Source organism: Gavialis gangeticus, unplaced genomic scaffold, assembly GCF_001723915.1.
Source record: "Gavialis gangeticus isolate Ggan-Ray unplaced genomic scaffold, GavGan_comp1, whole genome shotgun sequence".
In the NCBI taxonomy this organism is placed as follows: domain Eukaryota; kingdom Metazoa; phylum Chordata; order Crocodylia; family Gavialidae; genus Gavialis; species Gavialis gangeticus.
This window is the reverse complement of record NW_017729011.1, coordinates 18606242-18629298: the sequence shown is the minus strand read 5'-3', so window position 1 is coordinate 18629298 and position 23057 is coordinate 18606242. Positions and strand designations below refer to the sequence as shown.

General features: G+C 45.7%; 2 protein-coding genes across 3 annotated transcripts in view; one reads left to right on the top strand and one right to left on the bottom strand.

Moving 5' to 3' along the window:
* The first annotated feature begins 370 nt into the window (after nucleotides 1-370).
* On the top strand, nucleotides 371-16237 carry SURF4 (surfeit 4). Its single transcript, XM_019510745.1, has 6 exons — nucleotides 371-532; nucleotides 10105-10291; nucleotides 10846-10922; nucleotides 12635-12678; nucleotides 13711-13897; nucleotides 14590-16237. The coding sequence occupies exons 1-6, from the start codon at nucleotides 485-487 to the stop codon at nucleotides 14854-14856; spliced, it is 810 nt and encodes a 269-aa protein (XP_019366290.1). The 5' UTR covers nucleotides 371-484; the 3' UTR covers nucleotides 14857-16237.
* A 1740-nt stretch (nucleotides 16238-17977) lies between these two features.
* The window catches only part of SURF2 (surfeit 2), a 5581-nt gene continuing 501 nt past the window's right edge, over nucleotides 17978-23057 (bottom strand). The window contains exons 2-6 of one of the 2 annotated variants that reach the window (XM_019510746.1): nucleotides 22274-22428; nucleotides 21369-21472; nucleotides 20043-20231; nucleotides 19287-19459; nucleotides 17978-18084 (exon numbers count right to left, since the gene is read on the bottom strand). In XM_019510746.1, the coding sequence (XP_019366291.1) occupies nucleotides 18001-18084; nucleotides 19287-19459; nucleotides 20043-20231; nucleotides 21369-21472; nucleotides 22274-22428 (705 nt within the window). In that variant the 3' untranslated portion in view covers nucleotides 17978-18000. Of the gene's footprint in view, nucleotides 18085-18531; nucleotides 18892-19286; nucleotides 19460-20042; nucleotides 20232-21368; nucleotides 21473-22273; nucleotides 22429-23057 lie in introns of those variants that run through there. The other variant, XM_019510747.1, reaches the window with a different exon arrangement.

Below are 23057 nucleotides of genomic sequence, written 5' to 3'. Positions count from 1 at the left end.
CAGATACAAGATTTTGCCAAACAAAAATCCACGCATGAGCGTGTGCGCAATGGCTGAGGGGGTATCGATAAAACGCCTCCCCCCGCTCAGGCCCCTGCAGCGGCACAATCTAGTTTCACCAAACTGATGCCCAAAATCAGCTTCCAATTTCGGGTAGGTGATTTGCATGGTTTGCAATGCAACATCCTCCTTCCTCCTTCCATGCCCTGCTATTATGGCAGGGCTTCTCGGAGAAGGGACAGACGCATGCTGGAAAGAGGAAAGCTCACATCGGGACTCAGGGCCAGGCAGTCTCCTCCCTCCCTGCCTGCACAGGGATCTTCCTGCTGCTCGTGCGGCTCCTTTAAGAGTTGGCCTACGTGGCAGAAGCAGGAGAGAGCAGCAGCCTGAGTTGCAGCAGAGCCACTTCCTGCAGCGCTTGCAGCAGCAAGGCAGGGCTGTGTTGGACACCCAACCAGGAGCAATCCCCCCTGCAGCTGAGACCATGGGCCAGAATGATCTGATGAGCACCGCTGAGGACTTTGCAGACCAAGTGAGTGGGTGCGCTCTGCTTCCCTCTGATCCCCTCTCCCCAGGGGGAGGCCTCCCTGTGCACAGGGAATCTGGGTGTTTTCCTTTTTTTGCAAGTTACAGGGATCTTGTATGTGATGGGGCAGTCTTTTCCGACCCCCTTCCGCCATCAAGAAATAGCAATGGGTGATTCATTAAATACAGCCATGAGGTCCTGCCATTTCCAAGAGAACGGGCAGCAGTGTCCCGGTAAGAGGCCAAGACGGGAGAATCCCAGGCAATGGGAATCGGTCAGCGGTATTTCTGGCAAAGGGAGTCGTGCCACTTATCCCCCTTGCCCTGAATGGGGGGCCACTTAGTGGGTGGCTGAGTACTGGGGTCTGTCTGATTTACGCCAACCGTAAAAAGAACAGGGGATCAGTACCCCACCCCGTAAGAGATTTGGGGTGCCAACAGGTTTATCACATGGCTGAAACAGAGGGTGGCAATGCTGCCGCACCCCTTGACTAAACTTGTGTTAGTCACTTGTTACCCGTGAAGGACTGAATTTGGCCCCCACCTTAAAAAACCAAAATGGTTGCATTGCTCTTGTCTCATGCCCTCATTGATTGATTGATTGCAGAAGGAGAGTTTGGTTTTAAACCCAGCTAGAGATCACCCTCCTGAGAGCCTGGCTCCTTCCCATTCGTAAGTGAAAGGATAACTCTCCTGGGGTCTAAGGAAGACCAGCCCACTTCCTGCTTCCAAAAAAGTGTCCAGGTGGCATGGAAGCAACCTATGGGACAGAAAACAGGCAGGTAATGAGATGACTGTCAAGCCGGTTCTAGATGGTATCTAAACTAGCAAAAACTATGCTTTCGATCCAGGACAAAAGATAACATAAAACGACATTTTCAAATTGTCCTTGCAGGTGTTTATTGCAGCAGGGACCATCATATGGGACTCCCCGATTCACACAGGTTTCTTAGATAGGCAGCAAGCAATGCCTTCCTATCTTCTGTAAGTAGGAATAACACGAATGAAATAGTTGCTGCGTTCATGATGCCGCTGGAAAGCGCAAATGTTTATCGGCGTGGTGATAAGTATATTTAAAATCAGGTAGTAACACTTGGTGGCCTATAGCCACGGCTGGGGAAGGACTTATTTGACCTGGCAGCTTTGCACACCTGCAACTGGTTGCCACTATAAAGACTTGTTGCCTTCACTAAGATAGATGGTTGGCTTCGAGACAGATTTTACTGCTGTTTTCCTACTGATTTCAGCAGTTCTAATTGTGGACTGTGACGGTCAGGATCAGGCCTTGGGAAGGGGAGGTAAACAGCTGCTGTGCTGTGTTCCCAGTCTCTGACAAGTTTTAGAGCACTTGAGTGCTCGCTGCTACTGAGTTGTTTTTTTTTTAATCCTTAAATATATATTCCTGGGTGACTATTTCTGGTCACTTTTTTTTAAACCTTTCTTTTATTCCTAAAAGCCTCTTTGTCCATCAGCAAGTACTGTCTGCCACTTCCTGGAATAACGCTCATTGAAACAACTTTTATTTATATTTGACCTCCATTTTATTTGGAAAGTGCTGCTTCTGAACCACAGAATATTCATCATGTCTGCACACACTTTGCCATCCAATTGCAAAACAGCTATTAAGTTTTGCAAGCAGGTCCTTAGCTGACTGTGCGTCCAAATAATTGCCCCTTGCTCATTCAGGTGCACTAAACACCATCTGTGGTGCTAAAAAGTGAAATTGCGTAAGTATGGTGGGGGCAGATTTACAAAACAATAAACACTGCTTATATCTTGCTGAGTTGGCATTTTGCATTAGGGAAGCTCTTAGTTCATTTGGAACAAAACATTTCAACTGGGATTAGATTGAGACTTTGTGATGGGTGGGAGCCAACAAATCTGACTGTCACTACTTGGAACTGGACACCTCTTCATTGACAGCCTTATTCCTCCCCGTCTCCTTTTATAACAGCTGAGATCAGCTGGAATCAGCCACTTTCTCTGACATAAAACCAGCAGGGAGTGGTGCAACAACCAGCTCTGTGGATTATCAGTGGGTACCAAAAATGTTTGATTCGGCAATTTAGGCAGAGTTGTCCACCCTGCGCGCTCAAGAAATGCAAGCCACAAACTCCCTTCAAAATCAACAGGAGTTAGGTTAAGGTCATGTGCCCTAAATACTATTTAAAAACTCCAATTCCTTCAGGGTAGCAGCAGCAGTTTGTGAACCAGCTATCGGAGGGAACAGGGTGCACTTAAGTGTGTGTTATGCAGATGGTGAACTTCCCTGAAGGAGGACTGGAAATTGTCTTTAGCTTGAATGAGCCACCAGTTCCAGACCTGAAGTTTGGTCCCTAACTGGGTGTGTAGTACAAGATGCATCCGTCCTGTTTGGCTTTTCCTTATTTGCAGGCTTCCCGTTTGCTGGTTGGGAGCTGTAAGTGGGTTAGAGTAGAAATGGCTTATCTGATTTTGGCAAGAGTGTAATACAGGTAATGACAATAGCTAAAATCGAAGAGCTAAACAGGACAAACAGCAAGGTGTGCTTGGCATTTATTCCATTAAAAAGAGGTGTAGACACATGTAAAGAAACTCTTGAATCATTCTAAACCAGTTACATGATTATAGCCGAGCAAAGGAAGCGTGCATGATGCACATACTAGGCTTCTGGGCCAAAAAGTGCAGTGCTTTGTTTTAACTTTTACAAGTACTGTGATTTTTTTTTTTTTTTTTTTCCCCAGCCATTCCAGTCACTTTGTCCTAAATCCTGGCATTCTGAGATGGTTTATGTAAGAACAGGAGAAGGAAGAAACTTTCTGATTTAAAATCTGGTCCTTCCAATTATGTTTGAAAGTCCACTGATCCTTTATGGGTACAAAGAGAAAGTGGAATCTGTTATGGAGAACCAATTAAAAAGAAAAAGGAGAAAGATTGCCAGAATCGTCCTGGTATGTCATGTCCTCCTTCTGAACTCTATGAAATGACAAAGTGAGCCTGTATTCTCATTACAGTGTTGCCTTCCCAGCACTGTATGCATCGTCTAATCCTGCAAGAAGGGTGTTGGCATTCCCACTTCATAGATGGAGAGCTGTACCACAAGGGAAGGAGTGATTTGCCAGGGCTAGAGCAGAGCAGTGGTTCTCAGCTTGGTTTGTTAGACTCAGAGCACCCCTTGGAAAATGCAGGCTCTTGGCTATTACTCCTTGTTTTTTGGGGGGGTTTTTTCTTTTAACTACAGAGAAACAACCAAGTAATTCTTTGTTGCAAATAACTCAGACCAGAATGTTTGTGAGCCTATAGATTCCTATTTGAAATCTCTGGGTTCATCCCGTGAACCATGGTTGGGTGTGTGTTCTACACCTAACAGGGCTAATACTGAGTGCTGTCCTAAAAAGGATCGGATTGAGAATCGAGAATCGCTTTGTGTTTGGCCTGAGATTAGATTATAAACATCCCTTGCCGCTCAGCTTGTGCTTGTTCCAGTAAAATAAAAATTTTCCTGGAGAAAGAGTAGCCCCATGTCAGGTTTACTGGGATAGACTATCTGTCTATTATCTATCATTGCCTAACTATAGATGGATGGATAGATAGATATCAATAGATAGATCAGATAGATATATAATAGTCCATTCAAATCATACAGATCAGATAGATATATAATAGTCCATATCCAAACATTCTGACCTGTTGTGAAATACATGTGTGTGTATACAAGTGTATTTTTATCATGAGTACTGGGCTGTAAACCATACCTTGAGGACCAAAAGAGCGTGTCTGTTGTGAACACTAGGTAGTAACTTTTACTCTTTATATCATATCAGTAATTGAAGAATAAACAAAGGAGTTTTCCATAGAAAGGATGGAATGCTGTTTTTCCGTGTCTCCTTCCTTTAAAAAACCAAACCAAACCTCACGTATAGTTTCAATTCGAGAGATCTTATTTTTTCCTAATTTACTTCTGTGAACTGTTAAGCATTTTGCCTATGAGAAGGGGCTACATTGCAGGGGTAATGATGATGTATGTAGTATGCAGGGGGTGGAAAATGAGGCCAAGTTCAGACATTTGGAGGGGAACTTCCATAAAGTATGATAGTGTTAGATCTGGCATTTGGGATTTTTCCTGTGGGTCATCCCACTGCTACAAATCGCCTGCTTCCAATGAATTAGTCTCCATCACTCAATTACTGGAATGGGTTGGATTACATGCAGATGCACTCTTTTGTGCTGAAATCAGTAGACTCTTTTGATGCATTTCCCGTACTGTCGTAGTTAATGAGCGGTACTGCATTTCTTTCTCCTCTTCTAGGTCTCCTGGGTTAGTCTTACACTTGCTATATGTTGTTTCTGATGTGGACTTGCTTATTCTCTGAACTTGCTGCGTGGGGTGGTTTCAATGCTTGCGCATGACCTTGTGACTGGCAGAAATACGGCTGCATGTAGGCCAAACGGCAGAGGATGGTTTGTGTTATGATAAGACTGATAAGCGCTGCACCCGCCTTTGCCTTCAAATGATCTTACTTGTCTTTAGCTGATTGGATAGCTGGCACTCACATTTAATAAATAGCATACGTTCTCTTTGCTGCATGTGCAGAGAGGGCACGTAGAAAGTTTAGGTGGAAGTGGCTTCCTCGCTCGGTCTCTCCGGGGTGGTTTGATTTCAGGGAAGGGGACAACAAGGTAAGGCCACACGGTTCGTGACAAAAGATCATAGGGTCTAGGAAGCAGAGCTACCCCTTGGCACTCAAGCCTTTCCACATCTCTGTCCCTGCTGATATTTGGGGACTGCCGTCTTGCTGCCCTCCGTTTCGGATCTCACCTTCTCAGCTGCTTCATCTGTTGCCAGGACAGGCTATTAACACCTTTCCTCCAATGGTGAGATGTATGTACTGCTTAACACACTTCTCTATTGATTACTACCAAAGTATTTGATCATCTAGGTACTTTCCAGATGGCCCCACGGGGAAAATCTTCCCTTTTGTTGTTGTTGGTTTTTATTCTTAACTGTCTTCCATTATCCACAACTGCATATACAGAACCAACCAGCCTAAATAATTCCTCCTCCTGCCCATGCTTTGCATATCTAGATGCATAGTAATCCTGGCACCCCCTCCTTTAAACTAACCTTCTTTCTAAATATTTTCAGCTTTTAAGAACTATTCCTGAAAAATAGCCAAAAACTGCTTTCGGGATAGGAATGCTTTTTTCTTCTTGTAAACACAGAGCACATGGTATTTTTAAGGAAAAATATCGCCATTCAGGGACTGGCCCAATTGGTAACCCAGATCTGCATGTTTTCACTTGGGGTCCTTAAAACAACATCATCCCCCACTTCCTTCCTTCCTTCGAATACTAGCAAATCACTGTTTCCTCCAGTGGGTTTGGTTTGCACATGCTTAGAAAAGATGACTCCCTTGAAGCTTTCAGAGAGGCCACTTCCCCACTCCTGTGGATTTACCTTAGCACCCGTGCAGGCTTGAGCAGTCAATATATCACATTTTATCAGGACTTGGAGCTGTAAGTGGGGCAGTTGCCTTTTTACTAACTAGAAAACCACCCTTCTAGCAACCTACAGCTCAGCCAGTAGAAGGAGTTGTGCTAGTTAAAGGTCAGATGCATTGCTTTTAGTTGAGGATTTCTGATTTGAAAGAAAGGAAAAGCCGCCTAGGGTTGATCAAAGTCAGCCTCTCCTGCATCTGTATGGGGAACTTCCCTCTCTAATCAGTGTTACTTCATATAATCTTGCATGCTGCATACTCTCTACTACATATGTTAGCACAAGATCCTCTTTTAGTTTCAAGAAGAGAAAGTGGCAGACTAGTTCTGATTTTACTCTTTGCCTGCTCTGTTGGCTTCCAGATTTCCAGGATAGGGCCCTGATAATAAACAAGGTGTCTTAGCATTTTGGCTTTTCTGTCTGATCTGACCAATTAAGTCTCTTGGCAGGCTCTTTGAAAGCATCCTGGTAATTAGAGAGATGCTCTTTCCTCCTGATTTAAAATTCAGCAAATGTAAATCACATCACGTAAACGACATCGGAGGTTATTTTGGAGTTGAGGACTATAACTTGCTGTAGAGAGAAAACAACTTGTACCGCACTATCGACCTTTCGATTTGAGTGTTATATTTGCTTAGGCCCTGCCTACAGCATGAAAATTTGGTCTTTGTAGTGGCAAGAGGGCCTTCGAAACTTGATTTGTGGCTGCTTCCCCTGAAAGAAGGACAAAGTCTATATGATTGCCTAATGTTGGGAATGGGACTTGTTAACTTGTTTAAAGGCTGCGTCTGCAGCAACAAAACAGAAACTGCACCCCGGCCACAGAATGATCGTTTAAAGACTAACTGAAACAAAATTATGACATTTATATTTAAACAAACAATATTCTAGGAGTTATTGGCCAGTAGTAAAATGATGACTTTTATCCAAGAGCTGAAGACCCAGATGTGATGATGAAATCTTGCAGGCAACAGCCATCAACTCCTGAGGGCTTTGTCCCCCTCCTCTTGAGGTCAGATGGGTACGTCCATAGGCAGAGTCCAAACACTATTTGATTGACTTCAAGTTTTGGTTGATGCAATGGGCACAATCCTTTCTAATATTTACTTCAATTAATTTAGGTCATGTCAGCCTTGTATATTTTGTGGCTTGTATATTATTAAATGACAAAGCTATTAAGAAACTGTTCAGATTCACTAATCCAAGCTTATGTTCAAAAAGCCGGAAATACTAACGCTCAGCGTGTGCTTGGTTGAAGTTGGCATTCAAAGTGTGTTTTAATCAGCTTGAAGCTTGACCCTTCAGACTTTGGATACGTGTGACATAACACTAGTAGGGTTTGCTCTTCTGATATTAACTATTCAGTGTGTCCATCTTAATTTTTTTTTTTTTTTTTAATCTCACTGACCTACAGTGAGCCAGTAAGCTAGGTCATTAATATGTACTCAAAGCGGCCTCTAACTATTGGTTAATTGTTATGATGGGCATACACTTTTAACTGTGATTTGAATCTCTCCTTCCGCCTCCTTCCCCCTGTGTTGCAAACCCAAAGCATTTGAAGCAGGCCTGCCAAGTGGTATTAACTGGAAACAGAAAATGAAACCCACGGGTCTAGCTTCATTATCCCGCCTGAGTAAAATACAGAATAAACTAAACAGTATAACCTAGGAGAAACTAACTTAATCTTTTTGTCAGCATAAATTTTTACTTGACATCTTAATGAGATCTTAATGGTCTCTGTACATACAAACCACTAAAGTCAGTTGAATTGTACCAACAAAACTTGACCCAGCATAATCTTTTAAGGTTTCTACATTTGTGGTAGAAGAAACCTTCATGCCAGTCGGTGATCATGAGGCAGATACCCACTTCAGTGGGTGCATCTCCATGTTCATTAATGCGCCTTAGATACTGCACATCTAGTTTAGTATTTCCTTAATAAAGTCCTAAACTAAATGTGCAGTACCTAGAGTTACTATGCAGTAGCAGAGTTATTTAGTGACGCTTACTGCGCATTAGCCTAATAACACTGCGCAGGAGGCTGTTAGCACGGTTTGTGCCGTGATGTGCTACCGCGCAGGGTTATTAGGCTAATGTGCAGTAAGTGTCTTGTGTAGACATGCCCAATGTGAATGCTGTCTTTATGGCACTCCAAATTACTTGTGGAAAACATCTTGGCATATGTGGGTTTGTTGGGGGGTGTTCTTTCATTCTAACACTGAATATTAAATATTTGATACCTGTATCAAATGCAGTCCCATAATAAGACACTTTTAAGACGCACGGTGCTCTGTGTGTGGGCTGAGGCAACATTAAAAAATCTAGTCCCTTCCTTGTCCTATGGCAGGAGTCTGCAAAGTGGTAGCTTTGCATTTAGAGGTGCGCGTACATACATGGTTCTGGTTTCGATGCTGTTCAGCCCAGGCCCGCGTAATCAGAATGTATGAACCTGCTGCTTCACCTTTTCCTGGCAGCTGTTTAACCACACATATTTGCTCCACCTGGCACCTGGCAGACATTGCTAAAATTACATCCTTGACAAACTGAAGTACTGGAAGTGGGGTATTCGGTACTTGGACTCTTGCTCTAGAGATGTCTCTCGAGGCCCCCAAATACATTATTTTACTTTCTGTTAGTAGGCATTCTTCAGTTCCCGAATGTCTTCTGGTACTATTGCTTGGCCCACAAAAATCATTGCTGCCTACGTAAGTGAAAGGTTTTGAGGCCATTAAGAAATAAGTAGCTTGTTAAAGTAGTGTTCCTTCCTTCTCCCCCATCCCTTTGATTACACAAGTTGTTAACGAGGTATGATGAGCACATTGACTAAGTCAGTGGTACTGAACTTTCCATGGTGGAATGGATGAATTCAACCCCTACTTTTCCCAGCTGTGCATATGCCAGCTTGCCTAAAATCATCACAGCAACTTGCTGTATGAAGTAGCAAACTTCCTCTGCGTCCTTCTGAGTACATGCAGAGGAGCCCCTCTGCATACCTTAAAAATAGGACCTTTTTAATTATTTAATTTTGTACTGGGGCATGAAACTTCCCAATGAGCTGATTAAGCCCCATCAGGATACGATATGGCACTCTGATCATTCCTTAATACAGGGCACGTCTGCATGAGATGCTTAACGTGCAGTAGGCTAACTGTGCATTGCAGCGTCACAGCAAAAACCGTGCTGTTAGGTTAATGCACAGTAGAGCAGCCTACTGCACGTTTATTGAGTACTTCCTTTTGCATGTACTCAACTTTAAAGCTCAGAGGCACTGCTCATTAATGAATGTGTAGATGTGCCCACAGGCTTGTATATAATACCAGCTGAGACAGGGCAGAAAAAGTTAACTAGATTTGTGATAAACATTTGCAGGCTTTTATGTATCTTTCAGTTGTACAAATGGCACAAAAGTCTAGACCCTGAGGGTATTTTTGTATTTACTCACCAGTATATATTTCTCTGTAATTAGTATAATAGCCAACTAAGCCAAAGAGTAAATTTTCAGCATTCTTTATACAGAACCAGACATAACTTTGACTCCCAAGAAGAGCTGATGTGTGCTCAATTCCAATTGCATCATGGCGATGTTAATGAATTTTAAATACTGGGTTGCACTGAAGTGTAGTTAAACATAACCGCCTAGTTCATCATGGTGCGTGGGGTGTGATTTTGATGGAAGTTGGAATTGAACCACACATGGGAAGTCAATTAAGATCAATGCCTGGTTATCTCTCTAGTCAAAAGCTTTTATTATCATATGAATCTGCCCTGATGCTGTATCGTGTTCCTAATAACAGGAGCTCCCTTGACAACTAGCGCTCATTAAACAAATGTATTTCCTGAATGCGTTTCCCTGAGTGTACTGCCAACATTTCTACTAAGTTCATTTAGACCAGGGAGTTGAAACAGGTTTACAAGCTCTAAAGCAACAAGATTCATCTGTATCCAGTCCCCCTCACCAGCATACCTATGTCAATCATGATCTTGATGCTGCACATTCATGTGCTAGCGACATGCCCGCAGTCTGGAGAAGTGCATGGTTATTGTTTGCCTGATCAATGCTCCTCCTGCCCTTCCTCTGCTCACTATCCGGTGCGCCCCTCCAGTTCCTGAGAGTGACGAAGCAGTACCTTCCCCACGTGGCCCGCCTGTGTCTGATCAGCACCTTCCTGGAGGATGGCATCCGCATGTGGTTCCAGTGGAGCGAGCAGAGGGATTACATTGACGCCACGTGGAACTGTGGCTATTTCCTGGCCTCCATTTTCGTGTTCATCAATCTCTTCGGACAGCTGAGTAAGTGGCTGCAAGGCTGTTAAGGCAGAGGCCAGTGTGCTCCAGTGCCTGCCTCCCTAGCTTGCGTACTACTTTGAATCATCGAACTGCAGGAAGCCCACTTCAATATTTATCTAACCACTAGGCTGTCACAATTTGGTGTTGTATAGACTGGAAAAAAAAAAAAATTTTTTTCCTTTGTCTCCTTTCATAATCTCCTCCTAGAAACAGCCTGAGTTTGTTTTGGGTGGTGATGGTAGATGCACCTTTTGCTCACCCCAAGAAAAGCAGGATGTGTTCAATACTTAGTTGGCTTTCTTTGTATTGAACTTCTTGCAGCATTTATAAGAGCTGTCACTTTAATGCATTGGTAAGGATTAAACTAGGCATACATCTGACCCTCTGCTGCATTTCCTTAGTAGAATACCAGAGGCGTTCTATAGTCAACAACAAATTAAAATAAGCTCTATAACGACTTGAGTGAAATGCTGAACCTGCTAAATTTAAAACCTTGGGGCAACCACTATTTCCTGTATGAGCTGGAAATGTAGTAACAATTCATTTTCCTTCTTCAGGTGGCTGTATCCTGGTGCTGAGCAGGAACTTGGTGCAGTATGCCTGCTTTGGATTGTTTGGAATTATAGCATTACAGGTAGGAGGCCTTAACTCTTCCAAAAGCCTAAATCTTATCTTTCAGATCTTCTTCTCTAACCCCACCAGGACAATTTATGTAAATTATGGATGCCCCAATAAAGACTTTTTTCGGCCAGTACTGATGGCTGATTATTAACCAGACATATTAGTCAATACCAGTCCAACTAGCCAGGCTGCATATTGGCACTAAGTCTGGGGCGGGGGGTAGGGCATATAGAGCTGAGGGAGGGAATGGAGTAGGGTGCAGGATGAAGCTGTGGGCGACTCATCCAGGGGGCGCAGAGGGGTTGCTCCCACTGCTGCCACATGCACCTCCCCCAGATCTGCGTGCGAGGCAAGGGCAGGTTGCCCACTGCGGGTTTGGGGCTGGGGGCTGCACCAGCCTCATCCCAGCAGAGGGGCTGGGACAGGGCTGTGCTTGGGGCAGGTAGTGGTGCTGAGAGGAGGGGCTACAGCGAATTTTGGGGTGGCTGTAACCCACCCCGTAGCCACCCCTCCCAGCACTGGTACTGCCTGCAGCCCCAGCCCAGGCCCCCTAACCTGGAAGAGGCTGGTGCAGCCTCTGGCTCCAAGCCTGCAGTGAGCAACCTGCCCTCACCTGGTGCATAAATCCAGGGTGCACGTGCCCCCCATGCCTCCCTGGGGGTGCACACAGTAGTAAGAGCTGCCCCTTCCCTCCTGACAAGCCACCCACAGCTCTGTCCCGCACCCTGCCCCAGCTGAGCAGCAACGGCCCCTGCCCCACTCTCTCCCTCACCATGGAGGCCTCTATCTGGCCCATGCCCCTTCTCCTGCACAGACTTATCAGCTGGACACTGCTCTCCAGGCTGCTTTCCTGGCCACCTGCATGCTATTGCATTTATCAGTGACATTATCAGCCATTGGCCAAAAAAGGCCGATGGCTGATAATGTCAATTTTCCTTTCTATCAATGCCGATACAGTATGGACGAATGTATCGGTGGCACCTCTAATGTAACTTAAAGCCACTCTCAAGAATTCTCCCCAGTGAGCCTGCTCCTTCTCTTCTGCGTGCTATAATCTTTCATACCAACCCAGACAGAAGTGTCCTACAGCAAGATCTTCTTCTTGGGTGTAAATGCAGCTGGAAGTATCTAAGTTCCATTTAGCCAGAGTAGGTCACCCTTTTAAATTACCTTTTAAGTTTTAATCAACCTGTTGAATCAGGGAGCTACAGTTGCTCTGGTTCTGACCCCACAGCGCTTCCCACAAGCCTATTAATATAAAACATCCTATTTAGTTGAAAAAGATCTCATTCTAACTTGGCTTTGGCTAAAGCACAAGACTGTGGTCACAACTTTGTCACTGACTTGGTCTGACCACAGGCATGAAATTTAACTTTTCTGCCCTGCAGCAGCATGGTACGTACACTTGACTCCACAGCAGCTTGTCGAGGCTTTGCTGTCTGCAGAGGGCTTTGAGATTCACAGATTTTAGTGTGCTGTATTAAGCATGTCTGTTAACAAGTGGTCTTGGTCTTGTACACCTAAAACAGATTCTAATAAAAATTGCTCATGGTTCTCATTCAAAGTGGCCTGCTTGACCAAGTAAGTACCATTTCAAGATGCTGCTGGTCTCTGCATTGTGCTTTTTATCTCATGGACTTCAACGTTTTTTAAAGCTTTTGTCTGGTAAGGAGATGGTAACGTTTCCATAACACAGCATCTAACTACTTGTGTTCTTTTGCCTAGACCATTGCATACAGCATACTATGGGATCTGAAGTTTTTGATGAGGTAGGTCTTAGGTTTTCTGTGTTTGTGTAAACAGTGTCTGTTCTCTTCTCTAGAAGCATTCTCCAGGAAGAAGGAAATCCAGATTTCTTTATACACATCACCTCTGTATACAGTAAAAACTTACCCAGTAGGTAGCGATTTTCTGAGGAGCCCATTGGTATGAAGTAGTAAGCGAGCAAACAACTTTAAGAAGTCAGAAGCAAAACCTAAAACATGTTGTACAAGATGCAGAGACTAATCCTAAAGTATCAGGAACAGACTGCCTGGGCCACATATCTTTGCTGAGACTTTTTTGTGGACTGGGAATCTACTTTATTTCTTAAAGTTAAAAGTGAATGATGCTATATGTCTGTCCAACTGAACTTAACTGCAGATACCAAAAATGGCCCTGACATTTCAAATTATCATTTGCAAATGATGGCTCTCAGATTTCCTAAGGGGGAAGGCAGAGTTGGGACTCTGAGCATGGATCTTCTTGTGAAGAAGTTCTGGCTGACAGCAGCTAGCCAAGTTCCTACATTTGGCTTCTCTTGCTGGAAGTGGATTGGATTACATTTTCCTGCTGCAGTTTTGAGCCCAGAATAATTCTTAAAATGTGATTTGATGTGGAAAGGCACAGCCACCAAACACCTGTGCCAGAACACTTGGCAGTCTAACATGCCCAATGTGCATGATTCGGACCTTACCCTTGGTGTGATGGCTCCTGGGCTCGACAGGCAGGATTTCCACAAACTGAGAGGAGGAGCTTCTTTGTGACAGTCATTTTCAGCCTGCGTAGGTCTGTGTTGTTATTTGGTAACCATGCATACAGAAGAAATCGTACCTTCTACAAATCTGCAGCTTTAGCTATAACAGGCAGAAAACCCCAAAAAGAAATGTTGCTGATGCAGTCTGCCTCAAGAAGCTGCTGTAACTACATATTCCTACCACGGTTTTGTTTCTTACGCATTAGAGTTCTTTGTTACACCCCTCATAAATGGTCCTGGGGCTTGCACTGACGTGGAAATCTTTTGTCTCCCCTTTTCTCTCCAGGAACCTTGCACTGGGGGGAGGTTTGCTGCTGCTTTTGGCTGAGTCACGCTCAGAGGGGAAGAGCATGTTTGCTGGTGTCCCTACTATGCGGGAAAGCTCTCCTAAACAGTACATGCAGCTGGGTGGACGTGTGCTGCTAGTTCTTATGTTCATGACACTGCTCCATTTTGATTCCAGCTTCTTTTCTGTAAGTATTTGGATACCGGACAGTGTCAAAGCATTGGGGTCTGCTGCTTTCTGAGTAGCCCTGGAGCCTGCTCCATGAATGTTTGTGCTAGTCCTTGTTGATTTTTGCTGGGACTCCTTAAATAAAGCTATATGGCTGTACCTTGGACACAGGAAAACTGTTAGCATCTCAGGAGTGTTAGGATCATTTGAGCTCATAAAGCACTCAGAGCTATTAAGCTAGAGGCAAATAAAGGAAAGTATTAGTTTTCTTTGCACTAGTATTTCCTGGTTTCAAGCAGTAAGATTTGCTTCTCCAGGCTTGCCTTTAAGCTGTAGCTGTGACACCACAACACATAAACAGTTTGGGTTACAACATCAATCTGCAGGTGAGCAGTACCCAAATAACTACCTTGGGGATGGAAGAAGGGATACCCAGAGCTAAATTCTGCCCCTAGCATCCAGTGCTCACAATCATGCCACTGTATCACTGCAGCCAAGTGCATGGCTAAAGGTAACACAGAGCAGCCCCAAAAGACCTTGAGCTAAAATCTAATGACTAATAGGCTGGTGCTTATCATCTTAAGTCACAGGCACCTGTTTTAATTGCATTTACCCCAGATCTGCTAGAGTGACTACACCTCCACCTCCTGTACCCACAGATTGCTAAGATCTGTCCGTTAACTCTGAGTTCTCTTCTCTGTGCTACTGCAGATCTTGCAGAACATCGTGGGCACAGCCCTGATCATCTTGGTGGCAATTGGCTTTAAGACAAAGCTGGCTGCCTTGACTCTGGTCATCTGGCTGTTTGCCATCAACATCTACTTCAATGCCTTCTGGACCATTCCCGTCTACAAGCCCATGCATGATTTCCTCAAATACGACTTCTTCCAGACCATGTCTGTCATTGGAGGGCTCCTCCTGGTGGTGGCCCTTGGTCCAGGGGGTGTCTCCATGGATGAGAAGAAAAAAGAGTGGTAACAGGAACACCAGCACTTCTTAGGACATGACACCTTAAGTCCAGGACTAATTCTCTATGGATTCAACAAGAACTGCCAACACTTTACACGTAATGGCCCCCTTCCCCTGTTAAAGGCACAGATGTTTTGAGAATCTAATTTAGTGGCACCAGTACAATAACACACACATCCTGTTTCTTGGAGGGACATGGCTAAGGTTTGTCGTTTTAACTTCTTAGAATTGGAATTAACCCAAGGAACCTGCAGTTCTGAGTATTTCAGTGTTGCAATAGAAGAGTCACTGCCCCTTCTGCCAGTAACAGCTTTTTAAATTTAAAGTACTGTGAGCAGAGGCAACCGTATCACTCATTCAGTGTGCTGTTGGGTTAATCCTCACTTATATTTTAGCTACAGCCAAACGAGTTAATTCCCTCATCAGAACTCAAAAGCCTGTCCCATCAGAAATGCCAGCAGTTGGCTTTAGCATGGTTTGTTTTAGTGAAAACTTACTTCAAGAGAAATTATTATGAAAAACAACAATACAGTATTATATACCGTTTCCACAGCCAAACCGCATGAAGGGAAAAAGCAAAGCCCAGCTCTAGGCATTTTTCACTAGATGAGGAAAGGAAAAGGTTTTTTCCTTTAAGGAAGATGGAAGATATCACTTTCTTAAGGGGACAAAAGAGGTAAAGAAGCTGAATTGCTTATATGAGTTCAATAAGGGAGTTTGGGGAGTATCATTTCAAGTTACTGAAGTGCTGTGCCAACATCAATCCCATTCAGTGTTTTTTTTTTTCCCTGTGTCAGAGGAGCAAAGCTATACTGCTCTTCCCAAGAGACTCTTCCATCATCTACAACCCAGCTTTGACTTCAGTTTTTTTCCCTCTAAATATTACCTTCAACCTTAGCTGTTATTGTTGTAAACAATCTGTAGGATGATGACCCCTTTCCGTGCACTCAGCTGAAAGCTCTGAAACAGTGTTTTGCAGTGTGTGCAGGTTAGGAGCAGTGTCTGTGCTTCTAGGCTATCGGTCCCCGTCTCTCCCCTGATGTATTTTTGTCAGTGTCTCTTGCAAAGGCTTTTAAAACCTTAACTTGCAGTGTCAGGTTGTAGACTTCTGAAGAGGGGCCGGGCTGTGGCATTTCTGCACGTATTTGTGGGCACAGGGAAAGTTTTCCTGCCACAGCTCTGTTGATCTAGTCCTAAATACTGCCCAGCTATTAGCCCTGTGATACCTTGTCCCTTTGAGTCTCTGTTCTCAGTCTGCCTTGCTTCTGACAGCAGCAGACTAGAATTTCATAGCATCTGATTAGCAAAGAGTGGTAACTTAGTCCTTCTTACGTTCTGGTAGTTTCAGCGAAAGGGAGAAGGGATAGTCCTCCAGTTTAATGGGCTGAGAAGAAAGAAGGAACATATTTTGTCTTTCACTGGTGTAGCCTACACCTCCTGTGTACGTATCTAGAAACCCTGCAAAGAAGCAGTGTTTCATCCTCTGCTAGCCAAGTATGTTGATTCCCGTTAAGATTCAGTGAGGTACTAAATCCATGATCTCCCATTAACTAGTAGCCAGGTAAGGTACATAGGGGAGTAGCTGGACCAAGAAACCAAAGAACTGCTACTTGAGTATCTACATGCAATTCCCATATAGCTAACAGGAACATACAGCGCATGGAAGTGTTGACCTGGACAGTGCAACTTAAACAGCTTTAGTTTGGAAAACAGAACTACTCCCCACATCTGATGACAAATGGAAAAGCTTTCACAAACATTTAGCTAATGCCATCAGGGTGTTACGGAAGACTGGCCTTCAGCAGCAGAGCTTTATCTAACCATGAAGACATTTCTTCTTAAGCTCTTTTAAAATCAAATGGTATGTTAACCCACCACTGCCTTATTTCCTGGAATTTGCAAGAGACTTTTCTCCCCCCACTGCTTTCACACTGCCTGTGTCTTCATTGCAAGGGAAACCAGGGCATTCTGCCACACTGCAGGTACAACCTCTCCTGTGCTGATGGTCAGCATACACAAACACGACAGGCTCCTGAGATACAGACCCTTCCCAACACTCTTAACTGCTGTGGATGATTCTTGTATTTATACATTAAATAGATAGAAGCCAGGTTTCTTATTACCCTTAGTTAGCTTTTTACCTCCGATTCTTCCTGTTCTTCCAAGCTAAAGGAGTTTGATTGCTTTGGAAGAGAAGTGGTTCAGTCAGACACTAACTGATCTGTGAAAATAAAGTCCTCTCATCAAAGAGACTGCCTGTAGCTCTGCAATAGCCAGGCACCCCAAAAAGAATTTTCCCCTTTTAAGAAAGGTAACTATCAGTAGCCTTTGCAGCAGGGATTTTGCAAGTACAGTATCATCACTCAGTACTAAGTGAAGGGTTTTTGTTTTTTTAAAAAAGATGCTGCTCTTCAAGACAGCACAAAACTAGCCATAGCCTTTTAGCAAGAGTCCTCTGCAACAGAGCTACAGATGCTGCTGTACCCAGACATCTCCCCAAACTGATGGTGATTTCATTATTGGTCAGAATGATGAAAAAGCCTCCTATTCAAAAGCAGGATTTCTACTGATTGGCTTTTGCAAAATGTTCTGGAATCCATTTTGAATATATTTGTTGCTTTCTATGTGGAAAAAAGAAAATAAGTATAAATTCCCATTTTATGATGTATTTTGTACCTTAGTTGTGTTTGAAAATGTTTTGATTTTTGGAAACAATCAAAATAAAACAATGGCATCTTTGTTGTATCCACTTTGAGCGCATGGTTAGTGACTGACCCTTCGAGGATGTACTTGGACACTGTTTGGTATTTTCCAAGAGGACAGACAGCAGTAAGTGTTTCCTGTGCTTCATTTGTTCCACTTACTAAAAACCAGGTCAGCAAAGTCAGAGAGGAGGATGTACCATAGCCACATAAGGTACCTCATGGTTGCAGGAGTGAGGACTCCATTGGTGTCTCTTGAGTCAAAGTGTCATTATAATAAGCATGCCCACCAACCTGGTTGCTTCATTTTACTCTATCAGAAATAAATGCAACCTTACAATGCAGACAACATACCTTTGTCACACTCCATTCTGCCCATCTAGGGGATGAATGCTGGCACTGCTCCACAATAACCAGCTAGACCTACAGCGTGTTTCTCATTTACATAACTTTATTTGCCATTGGCTGCTTTCTTGAAGCTCTTGGGTTTTCGATGGCGACTCTTAAATTTCTTCTTCAAAGCACCCGATTGTTTCTGTGAAAAAAATAGTTCACTCACTTTTCAAGAAATTCTTTGTCCTTCTGGGCTGCCATGAAATGGTGCATAGCCAGGACCAGAAAGCAAACACCTGGGCCCCACCAGACTTCACTGTCTTTAGGTTGGGTGTCAACACGATCTTGTTGCAGAGAACGTGGGTGCAGCCAAAGACAAGGCATTCCCTTACCTCAACCCCTGCCTACAAATCAGCAAGCTAATGTACCCTTCCTCCACTTTGTCATCATGTTAAATGGCAATACAGGCGACTCTCCCCATTCACAGGGGATACGTTTTCGTATCCCCTGCAAATGGCGAAATCCGCAAATAAGGCACTGCATTCATGTGCGGTGGGGCTGGGAGGCACAGCTCCAGTGGGAGCCTGTTGGCAGCAAGCACACAGCTACCGAGGAGCGCCTGTAAGTGTATAAAGTGTATTTAAAATGCGGTTTCGGCATTCACGAATATTTGAAACCACGAATGCCAAACCTGCAAGCAGCGAAGCTTTCCTGTACTGCCAACCTGGCTGCAAATGTGAATCAAACTACCGCAGATTCTGATCTCCCAAGACTGGCATGTTCCTAACAGCAAGGAATCTATTTTCTCTGCTCAGGACTTTCTTTTAGAGTTGGACTTATCAGCAAGGATTTCTCTAAAATTCTTACACCTGCTATATACAGGGGCCATGAAGTCCAGCTGTTTCCCAGACACACAGCAGGGATTTGGATGCAGAGATGTGCAGGATCAGGACAGAGATGTACTCTGAGGAGATCCACTGTACAGCATCTGGGTACTTGCTGAAGGGAGCTGGGGAAATAAGAGCGAATATACTAACCCTATGTCAAGGGATTTGATTAATGCAGGGAAGAGATTTTACAGCCTAATCCCCTTGCTTTCCAAAGCAAAGTGTAGGAGGGCTCATATGGAGATCTGATAATTACACAGACAGGAACAAAGAGCCTCAGAAAGATGAATGTCTACCAAGAAATGGTAGGCTTATGGTCTATGCCAGCTGCTCACTGTTAGACACTTCCATGCAAGAAAATTTTAGGCTTTCACTTGCCCCTCCCACAGGTCAGCAGAGCAGATGGACTATGGGTCTGAACATACAGGATACCATTTCTATGCTCCCATACAGAGGTTCACCTAATGTCCCAAGCTCACCCCCAGGACACTGCTGTCCACAGCAGTGCAGCACTCACCTTTCCCCTTTTGCTGCCTTGTCCATCCAGGTCCATTTTCTCGCTCTCCTCCCCATTCACATCCCCATTTTCCCCAGCCGGCTTGGCCTTGTCTTCCTCACTGTCCGTCATAAAGTCATCGCTGTCTTCCCCATGTCCTGCAGCTGCTGGGCTTTTTTTTGGGAAAAGCTCAGCTAAAACACAAGGCAAGACCCAGATGGGGCCAGATTCTGCTTCACACAGGTACCTGCTCTCACTCCACTTCAGAGACATCCTAACAGGCTTCAGGAACATCCTAATGGGGTGACGGACCAAGCTGAAGCATTACGCTCCAACCTCTATCACCAAAGGCCTTCAGTGACCAACTGGTATGTTACTACTGAAACACCTGGAAGGCAAATAAGCTGACAGCACGTCAGTAGCAATGGGCCCAGCACTCTTAGTAATTCAGCCCATGATCCTCTAATGCGTGGGCTCCCCGCTGGCCAGGCATCAATAAAACTGCCATCCTGGCCCACTGCTGCTGCTGTTCTTTCAAAGTAGCAAAGTTCTGCCTCTTTCCATACAGTCTTGCCCGTTTCTACGCACGACCAAGGAGTCCTCTCCTCATTCCATTCCCTACGCTGGTAATGGGGATTCATAGATGTTAGGGGCTGGTCATCGGGTCCAGCCCCCCTGCACTTGAAACAGACTTGCCTTTCTAATGAGTGCCAGGAAGGACCGAGGGAGGAGAGGGGGTCCCTTTACAATATTCGGAAACGCCAAAGCTTTGCTCACGTGGGTACAGGTCGCTCATGCTGTCGTCACTGTCCTCCTCATCCTCATTGCTGGATGCAGGCTCCCAGAAATCCTCCCTCTTGCAAGGTGGCTTGCTCCCCTTCGGCTGGTCATCATGCTGCCGCTGCCGCTTCTTCTGCAGCAGGCAAGCAGGCACATACTCCGTGCCCTCCTTCTGGCACTCCTCATCTAGTTAGGGAGCAGAACAGGGTGAGTCAGCTAGGTTCACACACAGAAATGCAAGCAATTCAGCTGCTTGCTGGCCTAATAGAGGAAGATAGTGAACCAGAGGTAGAGCAAGGTCCTGGGTAGCTATTCAGTGCAGTATGAATGGCAACTGCACCTGTCACAGACCATGCCCCTGCAAAGACCTAGGGAGACACCAAAGCCAACAGATACAAAATGGGAGTGTGCACTTCTATCTTGCTGCCCTGGCCCCAGCAGAAACCACAGCAAGGGTGTGCACTGAGCCTGACACCTTTTGCAAGAGCCAAACATCCCCAGAGACTTCAGTCTATTCTGTCCAGAGAAGTCCAGCACTGCAGTTTCCCCACACACCCTGCTCCTACTCTGACCAGGACATACCTCTATCAGCAGCAGTGCAGTTCAGTCTCCGTGTTCCATTCAAACCTAGCTTCTGGGATGCAAACACAAACACCTCCCATGGTACGGGGTGCTGGCTTTTACAAAGCAAACACTTGTTCCCAGGAATCACCAAGCTCACTACACGCAGGCCAACAAGCAGCGATCAGGTAGGACTGGCATTCAGTCGCTACTGAATTGGGCCAAACACTGCCACCACGAACCTGCAAGCTTCAGTCCCTTTACTGATAAAACAACATTGCCAGGCTCATCTTGACTCGTATCAAGTCCCCACAGATATAAGCCACCTTCCAAATTTCCACTAGTTGGTGGCTGAACATCAGGTGCTCAAGCTGGCACATGCAGAGAGCTGGCAAATCCCTCAGGGCTGGCTTCTCCAGCTGCTAAACTGTATTGACAGGGAGTTAAAATATTAGGCATTCCCATAATTGTATGTTCAGTGTTAATGCCAAAGATACCACAGGATGCCATAGGAAGACGACCATCCACCACACAACTTCTGTATTTAAGCATTAGCTGCAGTACAAAAAGGTTTGAGAACCTCTGCTCTACAGCAAAGACACTGCTTTGCCAACTAGAGAAAAAAACTGCAAACAGCAGGCAGGCGCACTGCTCTGTTACTGGCAAGTTGTTGAGAGCTTCCCCAACACTTCCCACCTGCCAGGCTGGGCACCACAAGTACAGATCAAGAAAGATGTTGCAGAAAGCACTAGCACCACTTACATTTTCTCAGTGCCTTCTGATAGCGCTTTCCTTGGACATGACGCAGCACGTGCTCTGGGACCCTGTTGATGTGCCTGAGCGTCAGCTTGCAAAACAGCTGGTGTCTACAAGAAGAGAGACATGGATGTGAGCACAGCAAAGTCAGCAAATGGAATAGTCCACTTCTGCATAATGAAACAATGTTGTAGCCGTGACGGTCCAAAAAACATGCAAGAGGCTCAGACTCTTGTGGGTTCTCTCTTTTACTGTTCTTTTACAGTGGGGATAGATTTAGACGAGCTTTTGGGGTATCACAGATCTTGGGCCTCTGAGAGAGAAGCAGATGGAGACCCGAAGGAGGACACTGTGGTAGCTGAAAGCTGGTCTAAGCCTGTCCCAACCAAGCAGCTGGCCCAATAACAGACATCACCTGCAAGAGTCCTTGCCTGAAGCAGTGCTCCCGGGTGGGTGGTCTAAGTCAGGGGTGTCAAAACATGGCCTATGGAACTGTTCCAGCCAGCTTGCTGGTCATCCAGCAGACAACCGGTGTGGGCAGTAGAGCATGTCCTGCCACAGAATTTGGGGTGCTTAGGCCCCCATTGGACATGCCCACCAGCAACAGGGGAGAGAGAGGGCTATGCAGACACCACCCTTACTTGCCTGGCTGCTGGCCATCCCTGGACCCACTCTGCTGCTACTCGATCCCCTGACCCACTCTGCTGCCTGAACGCAGACCTGCCCTGCTGGACCCGGGGGAGCCCACACAGTTCAAAGCTGCCCCGAGGCCTGTGCAAGTTTGATGCCCCTGCTCTAAGGTAACAGCCAGCAAAGCTGCATTGCAAAAGCTTTCCCAGCCCAGCAAGCAGCTTCCCTCCAAAGCACCGAGGCCTCCTCCCTGCCCCAGCCATGAGCACAGAGTTACGCACGGGTTCTTGGTGCTAGGCACAATGTGGGGTTCGAAGTCACTGTAGTTGAAGGCACCAGGGGTCCCACTCAGGCGCAGGTACCTCTTGCCGCTGGTGTAGGCTTGCAGCTCGGGCAGCCGGCAGGGCAGCTCGTGCCCTGTCAGCTCACAGCGCACCTGGGGTGAGGGAAGGAAGAGACATGTGAGACACCAGCTCTGGCACCCCTGCTCTGCGCCCAAGTCACGCAAGGTCTGGAGAACCGTCCAGACAGGTGCAGTTTTTGATTCCTGCTCTACCCAAAGTTGAACACCAATTGCCAGGCAGTGGCAGCAGCATTTCTACGTGGGCAGCTGCACCCCTCGCTTCCACAGCTCACAATCACCTCCCTGCTTCCTTCCAAACTCTTCAGGGCTGGTAACGACCCCATCTCCTTTACATCCTGCTGCTCCAGCCACATTTCTGCCGCCTGCAACTGCTGCAGGCTGGTCGCTCCTGCTTCAGTGTTTGACTCCAGCTCACGCCATTCCCTGGGGCGCGGAGATCACTGCCAGCCGACCTGCCCAGGGCTCAAGGAGGCAACATACCCACGCCAGTGCGGGATGCGGCTGAGGGTTTATGCGGGGGCACAGAAGAACACGCAGGAGATTTTAACTGAGCTCAACACACGAGTGGATCCATAGCTCCGGGACACGCTGGCTCTCCGGGGAGTCAGGTGTGCAGCACCGCTCCCAAAGCAAGTCACCCTGGGGGGACCACTTGGACCCCTGCCCCAGCTGAGACTCACCCGCGCGTGCCGCCCCCCCCC

Bases quoted from the DNA above. Each gene is read 5' to 3' on its own strand.
- SURF4 (XM_019510745.1), top strand. From the start codon at position 485: ATGGGCCAGAATGATCTGATGAGCACCGCTGAGGACTTTGCAGACCAA. The intron at 10,292-10,845 runs GTAAGTGGCTGC...TTCCTTCTTCAG, and splicing joins CAATCTCTTCGGACAGCTGA to GTGGCTGTATCCTGGTGCTG. The intron at 13,898-14,589 runs GTAAGTATTTGG...GTGCTACTGCAG, and splicing joins TTGATTCCAGCTTCTTTTCT to ATCTTGCAGAACATCGTGGG.